Raw genomic sequence first — 12,837 nt, 5'->3', positions numbered from 1 at the left:
CAATTCTGGCTTTCTCACCCTTGACCTTAGAAAATTCAGCATCTCTGCAAGGATCCTTGGTGAAATTCTAACCTAGTCCCAAGTCTTGATGCAAAATGATGATAAAAAAGGATTTAGCTGGATTGAGGCCTATCGTTTGCAACATTGTTGACCAAGCCTGAACTGACATAGACTCACCATCTTGCTCTCTATCCATTTCCATGAACTCGCCAAAATACTCAAAATTTTTAAACAAAATCATATGCATCAAGAAATAATATCATAAAAATTTCTCATTTACATTGTTTGTCAAATTTATAAGGCTATCATGGATCTTTTCTGCAACAAAACTCGGAAAATCATAAACTTTCACAAACCAGCATGCTGAATTCGAACTATCATGTATAGATACTCTTGTGGAATACTATGTCCAATATGTCTTCCTAACAATTGGCCCAAGTAGTAGTATGCATCTTGGAAATGCTCTGTAAAGAATATTAGACGGAAAGGTTCTTGGCCAAGGTCTCCCATAGAAAACTCAATTGACCCCACCTTGGACAGCTGTGTAAGAAGAAGCTTATCATTCACTATTTTCTGGTATTTGCATACTTGGATTTGAAATCCTCCGTAATCTATCTCTTCCAAGGTCAGAGATATTTCTACCGTGTCAAATACTTTCTTAATTGCTTCAGCATTCACATTAAGTTGAACTTCACCGCTAATCACCTGGCCATTGGGTCATATTTCTCTGCTAGCATTCAGATAGACATTAGGGACAAATTTTCCAAGGTCAAACTGGTAACCTAGCATCCTCTACATTTCCAAATTTGTCCCACAACCCATCAACAATCTGCCTACCTGCCTTAGTTAAATCTCCAGTTGCTTTTTCATTTGACGAGGGTTTTAACTGGTCCAAGATCATCATATACATTCCTATCCTGACAGTTGATCTTCATCAATTGTCTTTTGTTCTCCTGCATTTTTTCACCACAAAATGGAGGTAACAGTATGAAACGTTTTCAACTAGTTTCGCATTTCTCTGAGATAGTTCATTATTTAATTGGCTAATATTGATCAATCAATTGATTCCAATTCATATAATGATCCCTTTTATTGAAGGCTTTTGTCAATTTTTTTTGTTTTCATTTTATCAAGCTTTTGCTTGATTTATGAAACCTTAAATGTCCCTTTTTGTGTTTTTGAGTGTGTGTTTTAATGTTTTTGGTCTTTTAGTTTTGTTCAAACCTTTGCTTTCAGTTTTCTCTTCGATTCGGTAAATCTTAGGGCTTAATTGGGCTTGGCAGTCAAAAGATATGACAATTTAGGTGTCCAAAAAGTGTTACCTTGAGATGCAATTGCAAATTTTAAAATATCATGTTGTATTTTAATGTTAACATTCACTTTTTGAAAAATATAACATAAATTAAGTCAATTTTATGTTTTCAAGTTACTTTATCACTTATATTTATCACTTAAGCACTTTATGTTATATTTTCATGTTGAGTTGCTTTCTAAACTTTTCACTCAAGTGACTTTATTAACTATATCATTTGATATATTTTTGAGTGAATATGTTGTATTTAAAACATCTAAGCTAATTATATAGTATAAATGTTATTTTTGACCCAATTAAGTGATATTTCCTCAAAAATCAATTAGACGTGCTTAATTTATCACTTAAGTTGTGCATAAGCATATACATGTTTTTCAACCCATTTACATGTTTACATGCAATGGACCTCCAAGAGTGCATTTTGCACTAAAAATGCATGTAATGGATTTCCTAGAGTCAATTTTGCTTAAAAAACCTCCTTTACATGTAATTGCATCTAGAGTCCACGTTTTTGCCTTCCAAGGTCAAATTTGTCAAATGCATGTTACATGTTGCATATTTTAAAAATATGTAATGAGGGTCCAAGATTGCGTTTTGTATTGTTTGCCCATGTTGCAAGTTTTAAAATATGTAACGAGGCCTTTAGAGTGCCTTTTACTTACTCAACCTCTAAAGGCATAATTTTAAAATATGTAATGAAGCCTCTAGAGTGCGTTTTGCATAGATTGGCACTTACATGTATTTTAAAACATGTAATGAGGCTTGGAGATTGCGTTTTGCCTCTTGACTCCATATACTTGTTATTTAAAACATGCAAAGCCTCCCATAGAGTGCATTTTTGCATTTCATCATATGCATTTACATCTTGAGTCCATGTTTTTGCCTCTAAGAGCAAAAATGTCCATGTTTTTGTCCTTTGAGACCACTTTTTTGGAGAGAGTCCAGATCTCCCCATTTCATGGCATGAAGTCTATTCCTTAAGGTGCATTTTGGCATTTCTATGCATATCCATGCTTTAGGCGTTGAATCTCCATACAAAAAATGTCATTTTTCATTCCATTTGAGGGTACATTTTGGTAAAAAATGCCCATATTTGGGCATTTTGAGATCATGTTTTTGCATATATGGAAGGCATTTTGTTGTATTGATTCATTCCATTGCCATTACAAGTCATGTTTTTGACATTCAATGCCAAAACCGATCCATGTAATGGTAGATTGAGACCACGTTTTTGGTCAAAAAATGTCCAAATACTTTGTAACTTGCAAAAACGTCTTGCATACTGGGGATTTGAGAGCACATTTTTGGCTTCTCCATCCATGAACACCTCATCTATTGCTCATTTCGAATTCATCATTGCGAGGTTTGGAAAGGTCAAAATTTGGTTTGAAAGTTGGAGATTAGTCTCTCATTGCAACTTCTTTCTCCTTCATATTTGGCTCATTGATCTCCAAGTAAGTAGACAAATTCAACTTTGCTTTTCTATTCATGCTTATCTTGCTATTTTGTTGCATTTTATGGCTTGTTATTGCATACTTGTTCAAAGACATGTCATATATTGTGCAAAATTCCTTTAAATAAGATGAAAACTTCAATTTTTGAATGCTTGGAATTTCCCCAAATTCCAATTTCGAAATTGCATGTAGGAGAGCAACTTGATATTTTGTCATGTTTGAAAGCAAGGGGTATGTTTTTGTTTTGTTTGTTTGTTTTCTAGCTTGTTTTGGAAGAAAGTTGAAGAATTTTTCCCAAGAATGCAAATGCATATTGCATCCATTTCACTTTCCACCTTTCCATGCAAATGCATCACATCTTTCCATACCCCATCAATTAATGTCAAAGCATATTGCATCCATTTCCTTCATATGCAATTATATGTAATCTCATTCTCCATCCTTAATTATATATAATTCCATCCTTCATATGCATTTACATATAAATCCATTTTCCAAACCCACTTACATGTAATCTCATCTTTCAAACCTAATTACATGATTACATCAAGTCATTATTACATGTAAATCACTTTATATGTAATTACATCTGGAGAATCCGACTTTGGTAGAAGGTCACTTTTTAAACACCAAAGTCACCATTTGCGCACATCCATATGCTTCCCAACTTGCATTCTTTGCCATACCTACAAAAGCCCATCTTTGCAGAAGGTCACTCTTTAAACACCAAAGGCACCATTTGCGCACATCCATATGCATCCCAACTTGCATTCTTTGCCATACCCACAAAAGTCCATCTTTGCCCACATGCAATCCACCCTTGAGAGTGATTTTGGCTCTTTTCACCCAAATACATATGCTTTCTTGTTCATTTCCAGCCATCATATGTGTTCCATAAGTATTTAATCCATACTTCGGATGCTCATCCCTCATGGATACGTCATTGTAACTCAAATCCCAAAATTTTTATGGACCCAATCTCATTGGAAGATGTTTTCATCTTTATGTTGAGGCACACTCTTCAAGATATGTCAGAACTTCTTCAAAGAAGAAAGGCATCCCGTCAAGAAACATGGTTTGATTCTCAAGAAGAAATTATTTAGTTGGTCTCCGATTTTCCAATGGCTGTCCAAGAACCTGAGTTCATGTGGGAATATGCCAAGCACTTTGCTTCAAGAAAGAAAAAGAAAAGAAAAAAGTTAAAGGTGTTGATGGAATGTTGTTCCGAGTTTACATCTGGATCCCATTGAGAAGGTTTTCAAAGTATCAAGAGACTCCAAAATATGCCAATCTACAAAGGAGAATTCATGACAACTCGAATGAGAAAAAGCTTGATTACTTATCAAAGAGAATGCAGTGGTGTAGAATACATGAATCCCTGATCCCCCAATCATCACAAAGTACAAGGCTTTTGTTGATAGTCTACAGGATTGATTCATTCAGAATCAATAGTTTCAACTTCTTCCGTCTTGTTCTTTTTTTGTTTTTCCTATTTGTATTTGGGGAGGATGAATTGCATGAGATTCAATTACATGTAATTTGATTTACATGTCCTTTATACATGTAATCCAATAATTCTTCTCACCTAGTTAGACTGGGTCAAAGTTTTTCGAGTTCTCCCACTTGTTCCTCCTTTTTCTCATTTCTTTTCCTATATAAGGAGTACCCCCCTCATTGTAAAAATCATCTTTTGTTGTATGCAAGAAAGTTGTGCCAAACTTGTGCAAGCATAACTTTGATTGTGTAGTACGAATTTGGGAGAAAAGTGAATAAAAGAAGCAATTGGATTCGAAGCTTTGACTGGAAGCAATTGTGATAGAGCAAATTAGAAGCTTTGATTGTAGTTTGTGCCTATTGTCTTTGATTCATGTTATTATTGTGTGTTAAATAATAGAACATAGTGAGAAGCAATTGGAGCCGAAGCTTTGACTGGGAGTGGTTGTGGTAATACATGGACTAGAAGCTTTGACTGTAGCTTGTGCTACCATCTCAAATTCACAAAAAATAGTTAAAATTTCCCAACTTTTGGAAGTCTTTGCACCCCAATGGTAGAGCTTTTTGTTATAGAATAGATTAAAACCAACAATAAGTTATAGAATAGAGATCATCCACTTCTAGTAGTCTTTGCGCCCCAATGGTAGTAATATTTCTTATAAATTAGACAAACAAGACTTAGAGCCAAATTGGTACGCTTTTAATCAGCCTTTGAGTTGGTGTTGGTTTATTGATATCACCATTTCCAACTACTAGATAGAAGTGTAGTTAGAGATTTCATTTTGCCCATTACTCGCTCTGCAGAGAAGTGGATTTTTTCCTAAAATTTAAGAGGAAATATTATTGGTAGCACCCCTTATGAAGCTCTCAACTTCTTGCTTACCTTGAGTTGATCCAAGGAATGGTGAAAAGGGGAAGCCTTCCCTTTAAGGTAAGAGAGAGTTTATCTCATATGCTATGGTTGGTCATCCTATTTTGCGATTGCATTTTAACAAAACTATTGGTTGCAAAATATTCACCCAAAATCTTGTAATAGGCAACATCTTTGTAACTAGGGTTTCAACTCGTAACTTGTTAAACTAGGGTTCTTCCTACTAAAAATCTCAAATAGCTTCAAAACCTTTGCTACTTTGCAAAATTATCACAACAATAAATTCACCCTAACCCAAGAGCATAATTCCTTACATCAATTTACCAACAGAGACCTTACACACACCAAAACAAATCAAACTAGGGCACAAATAACTTATGAATTTTTTGCACAATCTTACACTCAATTTTGCTTGCAAAGAGCTCCTTCATATTGTTGAACAGTTGTAGAGAGCCTAGAACAATCTTTTAGAAGAGCAGAATGAAAAAGAATTCATCATTTAGTCATCTTTTATCTTCATTACTACAGGTAATTTTTGCCATGAATTCATGTGTTAGCAAATGGTCGAGAGGAGGCAAAATTACAATTTGAATTCCAATTGTTGATCTCCATCTACGCTTCTCAATCAGACAATGAGAAGTCCACCATCCTTTGACCAACAATGTGTGTCACAACGGTGTACACTATATCTAATCAGAAGTCTCCAAATCATCAAAAAAATCCATGATGACAATCCGGTGCATAACACTTTACTTTCTCACCATCCGAGACACGTGTCAGCATCCCGTGATAGATAACTATAGAGCACTTTTCAGTGCAAGATTACAAGAGTTGTTGATCTTCATCATGAGCATAACTCAACATTGAACAAAAATGGGTTAACTCTCAAGCAACTTTATCAGCAAGTTTAAACATCGTCGTTGAAAATTTCAATGTGCACAAAGATAGACCCATTAACATCTTTTTGTTTACCCTCAATGCATTGGAGCTTGGTACGCGTTGGCATCACGTCACAAAATTGTGCCAATCATGAACTCTAACACATTCCAATTAATCAAGTCCCACCTCAAGCCCTTCTGGCAGCCTCAAACATGTAGCAAGATCCCATGATCCCACAATAAATAACCATAGTGCAAGTGTCAACATGGGATCACAGGAACCATCAGATCGATATTGAAGTTTAATCTCCATCTCAACATAATATAAAAGGTGACGTGTCCAACATACCAACAACTTTAAAGATCTTTGTTCATTTGGGACATGTGGCATGATCTGAGCATATTTGCCAATCAAGTCATACATCAGATAATATGTGGCACAAAATACCTTAGTGCTTTGTCAACTATGCTAACTAATGAGAAAGAAAACACCTATCACTGAGATGGACACACTATTGGCCCCACATAACACCTTTTGCCACCATGAACATATGGCAATATCTAGCGATCCCACGATTAATGAAGATCGATCACCTTCCAACATGGGATCATGAGAGTTGTTACATTCGAATTGAAGTTTAATCTCCCTCAATGCTGACAGGAAGATATGTAGTCCGCTAGTTTTCTGACACAATTGTTGATCATTGTCAATCTAAGCATGTGCTAAAAGATGGAGCAATTAGTAGCATGATGAGTACTGAAGCCTTTGATGAAACAATAAACAAAGGATGTCGGACCCACCGAAAAGGACAGGTGGCAGCACGACGTGATCCCACGATCAAATGGAGACATAAGCTAACTTTAGTGCGGGATCACAGGAGATCGACATGTAGCCCGTGCGGGAAGAACCTTGGCTTAAAAGTTAAAGGAAGACTTAGGCTAGGACCCTTAGGAAAATGAGACTAAGGAAATACAAAGGTTGACCATGTAATTAAATGAATACTTAGGTAATTATAAACCACAACCCCATCAATGATCACTTGACCCATTAGTTAAGTGATAAAAAGGGTAACACAAAATTATAACATAACTAGGGAAAAACGAGGGTTTGTAATAAATTTTAAATGATAAGGCACAAAAAACCTAATGCATGAGCTCTAGTTGCATTTCACACCAAGGAGACCGAGCTAGGCCAAAATCTTGTCCATCTGCATTTCAGTTTCTTCCAAATGTGTTGCATTTCAATCTCTCCATATTTCCTTCACCTCTATGACTTAATTTGATCAAATGTCCACTTGACTTTGCAGCTTTTTCTGAAATTGCTCTTATCCTCTCTTTGTGAGATTTAAGAGATAGTTTGGATTGTCAATGATGCTAATAAGTAATTTCCAATGAAGTAGTAGAAATGAGAAATGTGTGGGTCAGAATTCCAATAAGTATTGGAAATGAGTAAGAGTGGGTTGGATTTCCAATGGATGTTTTGAAATGAGCAAATGCCTGGGCTGGAATTCTTGATAGGTAATGGAAATGAGCAAACTTGAAAATGGGATATTGAAAATGAGCAAAATGCTAGGTGGATTTCCAATGCCATATTGGAAATGGGAAAAAAATTTCCTTCCTTTCGCTCACACTCACTAGTATTCCTTGCAACTTTCCACTAAGAACTTAGCAATTTGTTCACTTGTTCCTCACTTAAGCTAGTGAACTCTGATTTCCGCTTAGCATTTCCAGTTTGATTTCGAATTGTGATAACTCATATTCCCGAATTGTTCCGTGCTAATATTCTCTTTTCCTTCCACAGATTCCTCATGTTGATTTTCCAAACCGAAGTGATATCTCGCATTTGAAACAACTTTCTCTCTTGACAACATTTCGACAGTTTCTTGTCAACTCTTGATCGCTCTTCCCTACCCATAGGTCTAAGACTGGGACAAATGACTTGCTTCCATCCTAAGGAGGAGACTTAGAAGCCAAAACAACTACCACAAATTACAACTAAGCTGAGTGACCAAATTCCTAAGAAAAAAGAGGGGGTCCACATATGCAATGGGGGGATGTGTGAAATGGTCACAACAGTAACCCAATCTGTTGTATATGTAGAAGGTTGAAGCAAACTTGGCATCTATCATTTCTATGAACAAATTTTTTATCTTATTGATAAAATATATGATATATTATATTGCACTAAGGGCGGATACGATGTAAAATATTGTTGTTTTTGTCATGTCACCATTAGCCAACACTAGTAAAATTTTTAGCTAGATAAACTTGCTAGAAAAGTTCAATACAAGCTACAAAAGCAAAACGTTCAAATTTCATTATCACCCATATGGGTAATAATAATGTCTTGGGGACAGATTACATTGTGCATAATAGCTGCTTGTCCCAAGAAAATAATATTTGCAACATCCATGCCCACTCTTTAAAAGATCAGCCAGCTCTGCCTACCAACCAGATGGTATTGGGGTGGATGGAGTGGGTAAAACTCATAGATTTAGGAATAAATACACAGAATTAAAACATAGAGGTGATTCACCAAAATTGTTTTGTGCTACAGCACATTCTTCATTAAACTCTTGAATATATTGCATATGCTTGGAATGCAACAGCATTCATTCTCATACATGATCAGCTACACACCATCTGTTTCTCAACCTTAACAGATGCCTTATATCATTGACATCTCAGATGATTTTGGAAATTGCATAGATAATTCTAGATCACAGGCTGACTTGAATAATTTTACTCATTTATCCTCATCTAGTTCTTTCTAGAAGAGTTTATTTTTTCTTATCTAGGCTGACTTGGCATTGCATTGATGAGAGAAATTACATTTACTAACACTCCCCTTTAATTGTTATCCACAATCATGCCTTCAGACTTTCTCAAATCCTTTCCTTCTTGATAACTTCAAACCATCTCTACAATCTTTAGATCTGATGGTGCATTTTTCTTGGCCTTCTTTAACTGCTAAGGCAGTCCTTCAATCCTTTAAAATTTGATTCCAAAATGTTCTACAAACTTACCATCTGTAGACGTCTTGTGAGACAATAAATTTCATTGATCCAAAGCATTATGCATCCTTCTTGAACATTCTAAATTTTTATGATTGCTATCAACATATGAGCTTTTACAGTCGAACATATTTTTATCACGCCTGTAATCATTTTTTAACTTGATCCATAGCTCCTTCCACAATTCATTTTCATGCAACCTGTCATAGATTCATTATTTTGACTCTTTATTCCAACATTTTTTTTACAATGATTTCTCTAACCAAAAATACTGCAACGATGTAGATCCCAACACTTGTGCTTTGTATATCTTTTCCTATTACAATGTGAACACTGCATAATTTGCACATTCCTTGAACTGATTTGCTCAAGCCTGTAACAAGTGTATTATTTCTTACTCTGTCTGTGAGAAAGCCAAGGCCTTCATATTTTGGCTTCATTGTTGGCTCAATAGAATTTATTTTTCCTTCTTCATGCTTTCCCAACTCTTGACCTTCATAACATTTGGTTCATATCTTTAAACCAACATCGCCACCAAATCAACTAGCAACATTTGCAAAATCAAGTGTAGTATCATCAAATCCAACAATATTAACATCTTGAACTTGACAATCTTTTTCAGAAAAATCACACTTACCAAATGATGAACACAAATCTTGTGTACTGCATGAAGAATCATGAATGAATGGTTGTGAACTTAGGCATTCATTTTTCTTCATGCAATTTTGATATTTAGATATTGTATACACCGTTCTCCTTTTCTAATCTCTTTAATTTCTCTACTAAATCTTCATTCCACTTCTTAACTTCATCAAACAACTGGTTTTCTTCTAGCAACTTTGTTCAATTTGCTGAAAGATCACAAATTTCATCTAAATGTTTACATTTTTCTGCTTGTTTCTCGTTTATAATTGCTCTCCTTCTGATTTGGATTTCTTCATTTCCAACGATTCCTTTTTTAAACTGTCCATCTCGAAAAATAAATTTGCATTTTCTCTCTTCATTCTTTTACCTATCTTGCCCATTGAAATAAACAATTTCAACTCATCTTATATGCTTGATTAATGATTTATCTAACAGTTGGGGCTGTATGCTTCAGAAGGTTGCAATTCCTTCCCTTATGAAATTGTCTCTCTTAACAAACTAGGCATTCTCATAAAACATGATCGGTGCTTTGTTTGTTTTAATTATCAACTCCCTTGGCATTTTAAACAGCTTTGTAAATGCTGTAATCTTATTTTTGTCGCAAACTCATCTCCAGAGCAACATACAATTTTAGTTACTGAGCAATTATAATTAAACACAACAGTCCCTTTTACCTCCAAACACATTGGTGGGTCTGCAGGGCATTTTGTTCACAAACCAGTGGTTTCACATTCCTTTCTGCAGTGATCTTCTGCTTCAGCTGTGGACTTGGTGAAAGCTCCTTCAATCAGGTGTAGTGGTTTCGATAATGGCAGCACATCCTTGGTTTGTGATTTCCTCCTGTTCACAGGCAACCGCAATCTTTAACCGATCTCCTGGTGATACCTTCAGCAATCCTCCTTTGACAGAGACAGTCAATAGCTTCCCTTAGTAGCAATGTTTATTTTCTATAGCAGCAACTTGACTCTCTGCCCTATCAGCTTTCATGACAGCAATATATGATTGGAAACCCTTAATCTAATCTTCTGGTGGCTACATAAAACAGCTACAAACTTTCCTCTTCTTTGCACTGTTCTCCAGTGATCTTCATCATCTTTCTTTCATCTGGCTCTGGAAATACAATCAACAAAACTGCCTGCTTCCATGAACTGCCTGCTGTGATACCATTCTGTTAGAGTGGATGGAGTGGGCAAAACTCATAAATTTAGATGTAAACACAGAAAATTAAAATGCAGAAGTGATTCATCAAAATGTTGTTGTGGTACAGCAGTCTTCATTAGACTCTTGAATACGTTACAAGCGCTTGGAATGCTACAGCATTCATTCTCATACTTATACACCACCTGATTCCCAGCATTACATGGAGGCCTCATTTTATAGGGGTCTAAGATGATTCTGGAAATTACATAGATAATTCTAGATCATAGGCCAACTTGAATGATATTTGATGTTTTTCACTCGTTTATCCTCATCCAGCTCTTTCTAAAACATTTCTTTTATTTAGGCCGACTTGACATTGCATTGATGGGAGAAATTACGTTTGCAACAGATGGATCTGAAACAACAGGAGAGCCAGACAGACTGGGCCCTTAAATTGACTCCCTCGAGAGATCTATTGCATCCTCCATGTTCCTCAGACTCTAGGAATCCAACCTGCTTGATCTCAGACTCACAAAATGCAACCTGCCTAGAATGAGTTCTCTTAAGTTCCATTTTGGTTGGATGACGTGTGCCTTTAGAGAATATAAAGGTTTTTTTTCAAGAAAAAATTTAATACACAAACAAACAATTCCAAGTTGTTTGATTTTTTTTCTCTTATTGAGCATGTCAGTTGATTTATCATTTCCATGTCAAGATTTAGATAGAGCAAGTGAAATTTTGATTATCTGCACTCTGCTTGGAACCCAAAAAATACAGAGAACAGGTGTGTTTCCACATTTTTATATTGAACTATTAACTGTAAAGATATATAATTATGTCCATAACTGCTTTTGCTCAGATGTATCTAAATATTTTTTCCTTCATTGTTGTTAAACCTAGGATAAGGTAAATTTCTATTTTGGTGTAGATTAATTAAGTAGTAGACGCATGATCTAGAAGACTGGCTTTTCCCTCTTGGTCCTTTGCACGTCTAGCATTTATTTTCATTTTACACTGTTGATTTGGTTCACTTGGCTGTGGCATTAGGTATGCAGTTGAAAGCATTGGTTTAGCTTGCAAGTGGGCATACAGAAATGCTACTCCGGGCACAATTTTAAGTGGTAATCTCACCTACTCTATATTTTAGCAGTTTATATCATTTCAGCCCTAGGATATGAAAGCGAATTATTTAATTGCAGATGATTATTTCCTTTCTCGGCTGCCTATCGTTGAGAAGCAACTTGCAAAAGGAGCTGTCAGGCTGGCTGCAACACTAAATCACATTTTCACTTCAAAAATGGCTGACAGACGGATAGCAATCATATGAGAAGTTAAAACAATGTTGAAATGAATTTCTTTGTACAGATTTATATCAGGGTACACATTTGGATAATCTATTTGCTATACTTGCAAATTATGTCATGCTTAAATTTCTGTACTTACGCATTTTTACAGTGAGAGGTGTAACATACTGTGGCAGCAAGGGGTAGAAGCATATGATGTCATGACCATGGAAAAAGATAGTGAACATTATTTAGAGCCAACATTTATTCTTAAATATGAAGATTTCAAAGTTTATTTTATATATATATATATATATATATATATATATATATGTTTGCCTTTTGTTTTCCATCTGTTCATGGTTTCAGTAATGTCCTTGGGGGTGATGGAGCCCAAACTTTGCAAATTAGGGCTTCCATTTGAGAAATATTTTTGGAAGATTCCAAGGTTCTCAAGGGTGTTATGTTTAATAAGGATGTTCCAGCACCTATAAAATGAGGAGAAAAATCTTGAACCCAAGAGTCATTCTTTTGGACTGCACTACAGTACACAAAAGGAGAAAACCAGACAAATGCATAGTTGATTAAGGAAGAGGATTGGGGTGATTTGCTGAAGATAGAAGAAGAATACATGTAAAAGATATGCTCTCAAATGTTAAGCTTCAAGCCAGATTTAGTTATCACTGAGGAGGCCCTAGTGATCTTGCAGCTCATTAATTGAGCAAAATAGGAATTGTAAAAATCTA

The 12,837-nt window shown here is 35.6% G+C and overlaps 1 protein-coding gene across 1 annotated transcript in view; it reads left to right on the top strand.

The window, feature by feature from the left end:
• Positions 1–12,391, top strand: part of LOC149568286 (endonuclease 4-like) — a 46,794-nt gene extending 34,403 nt beyond the window's left edge. The window contains exons 8-9 of the mRNA XM_089821265.1: positions 11,856–11,929; positions 12,008–12,391. Coding sequence (XP_089677391.1) covers positions 11,856–11,929; positions 12,008–12,135 — 202 coding nt within the window. The 3' untranslated portion in view covers positions 12,136–12,391. The remainder of the gene's footprint in view (positions 1–11,855; positions 11,930–12,007) is intronic.
• The last annotated feature ends 446 nt before the right edge of the window (positions 12,392–12,837 follow it).

The sequence above is a fragment of the Cupressus sempervirens genome, chromosome 3, assembly GCF_028749045.1.
Source record: "Cupressus sempervirens isolate cs-2001-9-10 chromosome 3, ASM2874904v1, whole genome shotgun sequence".
Taxonomy (NCBI): Eukaryota; Viridiplantae; Streptophyta; class Pinopsida; order Cupressales; family Cupressaceae; genus Cupressus; species Cupressus sempervirens.
This window is presented reverse-complemented; position numbering and strand designations above follow the sequence as displayed.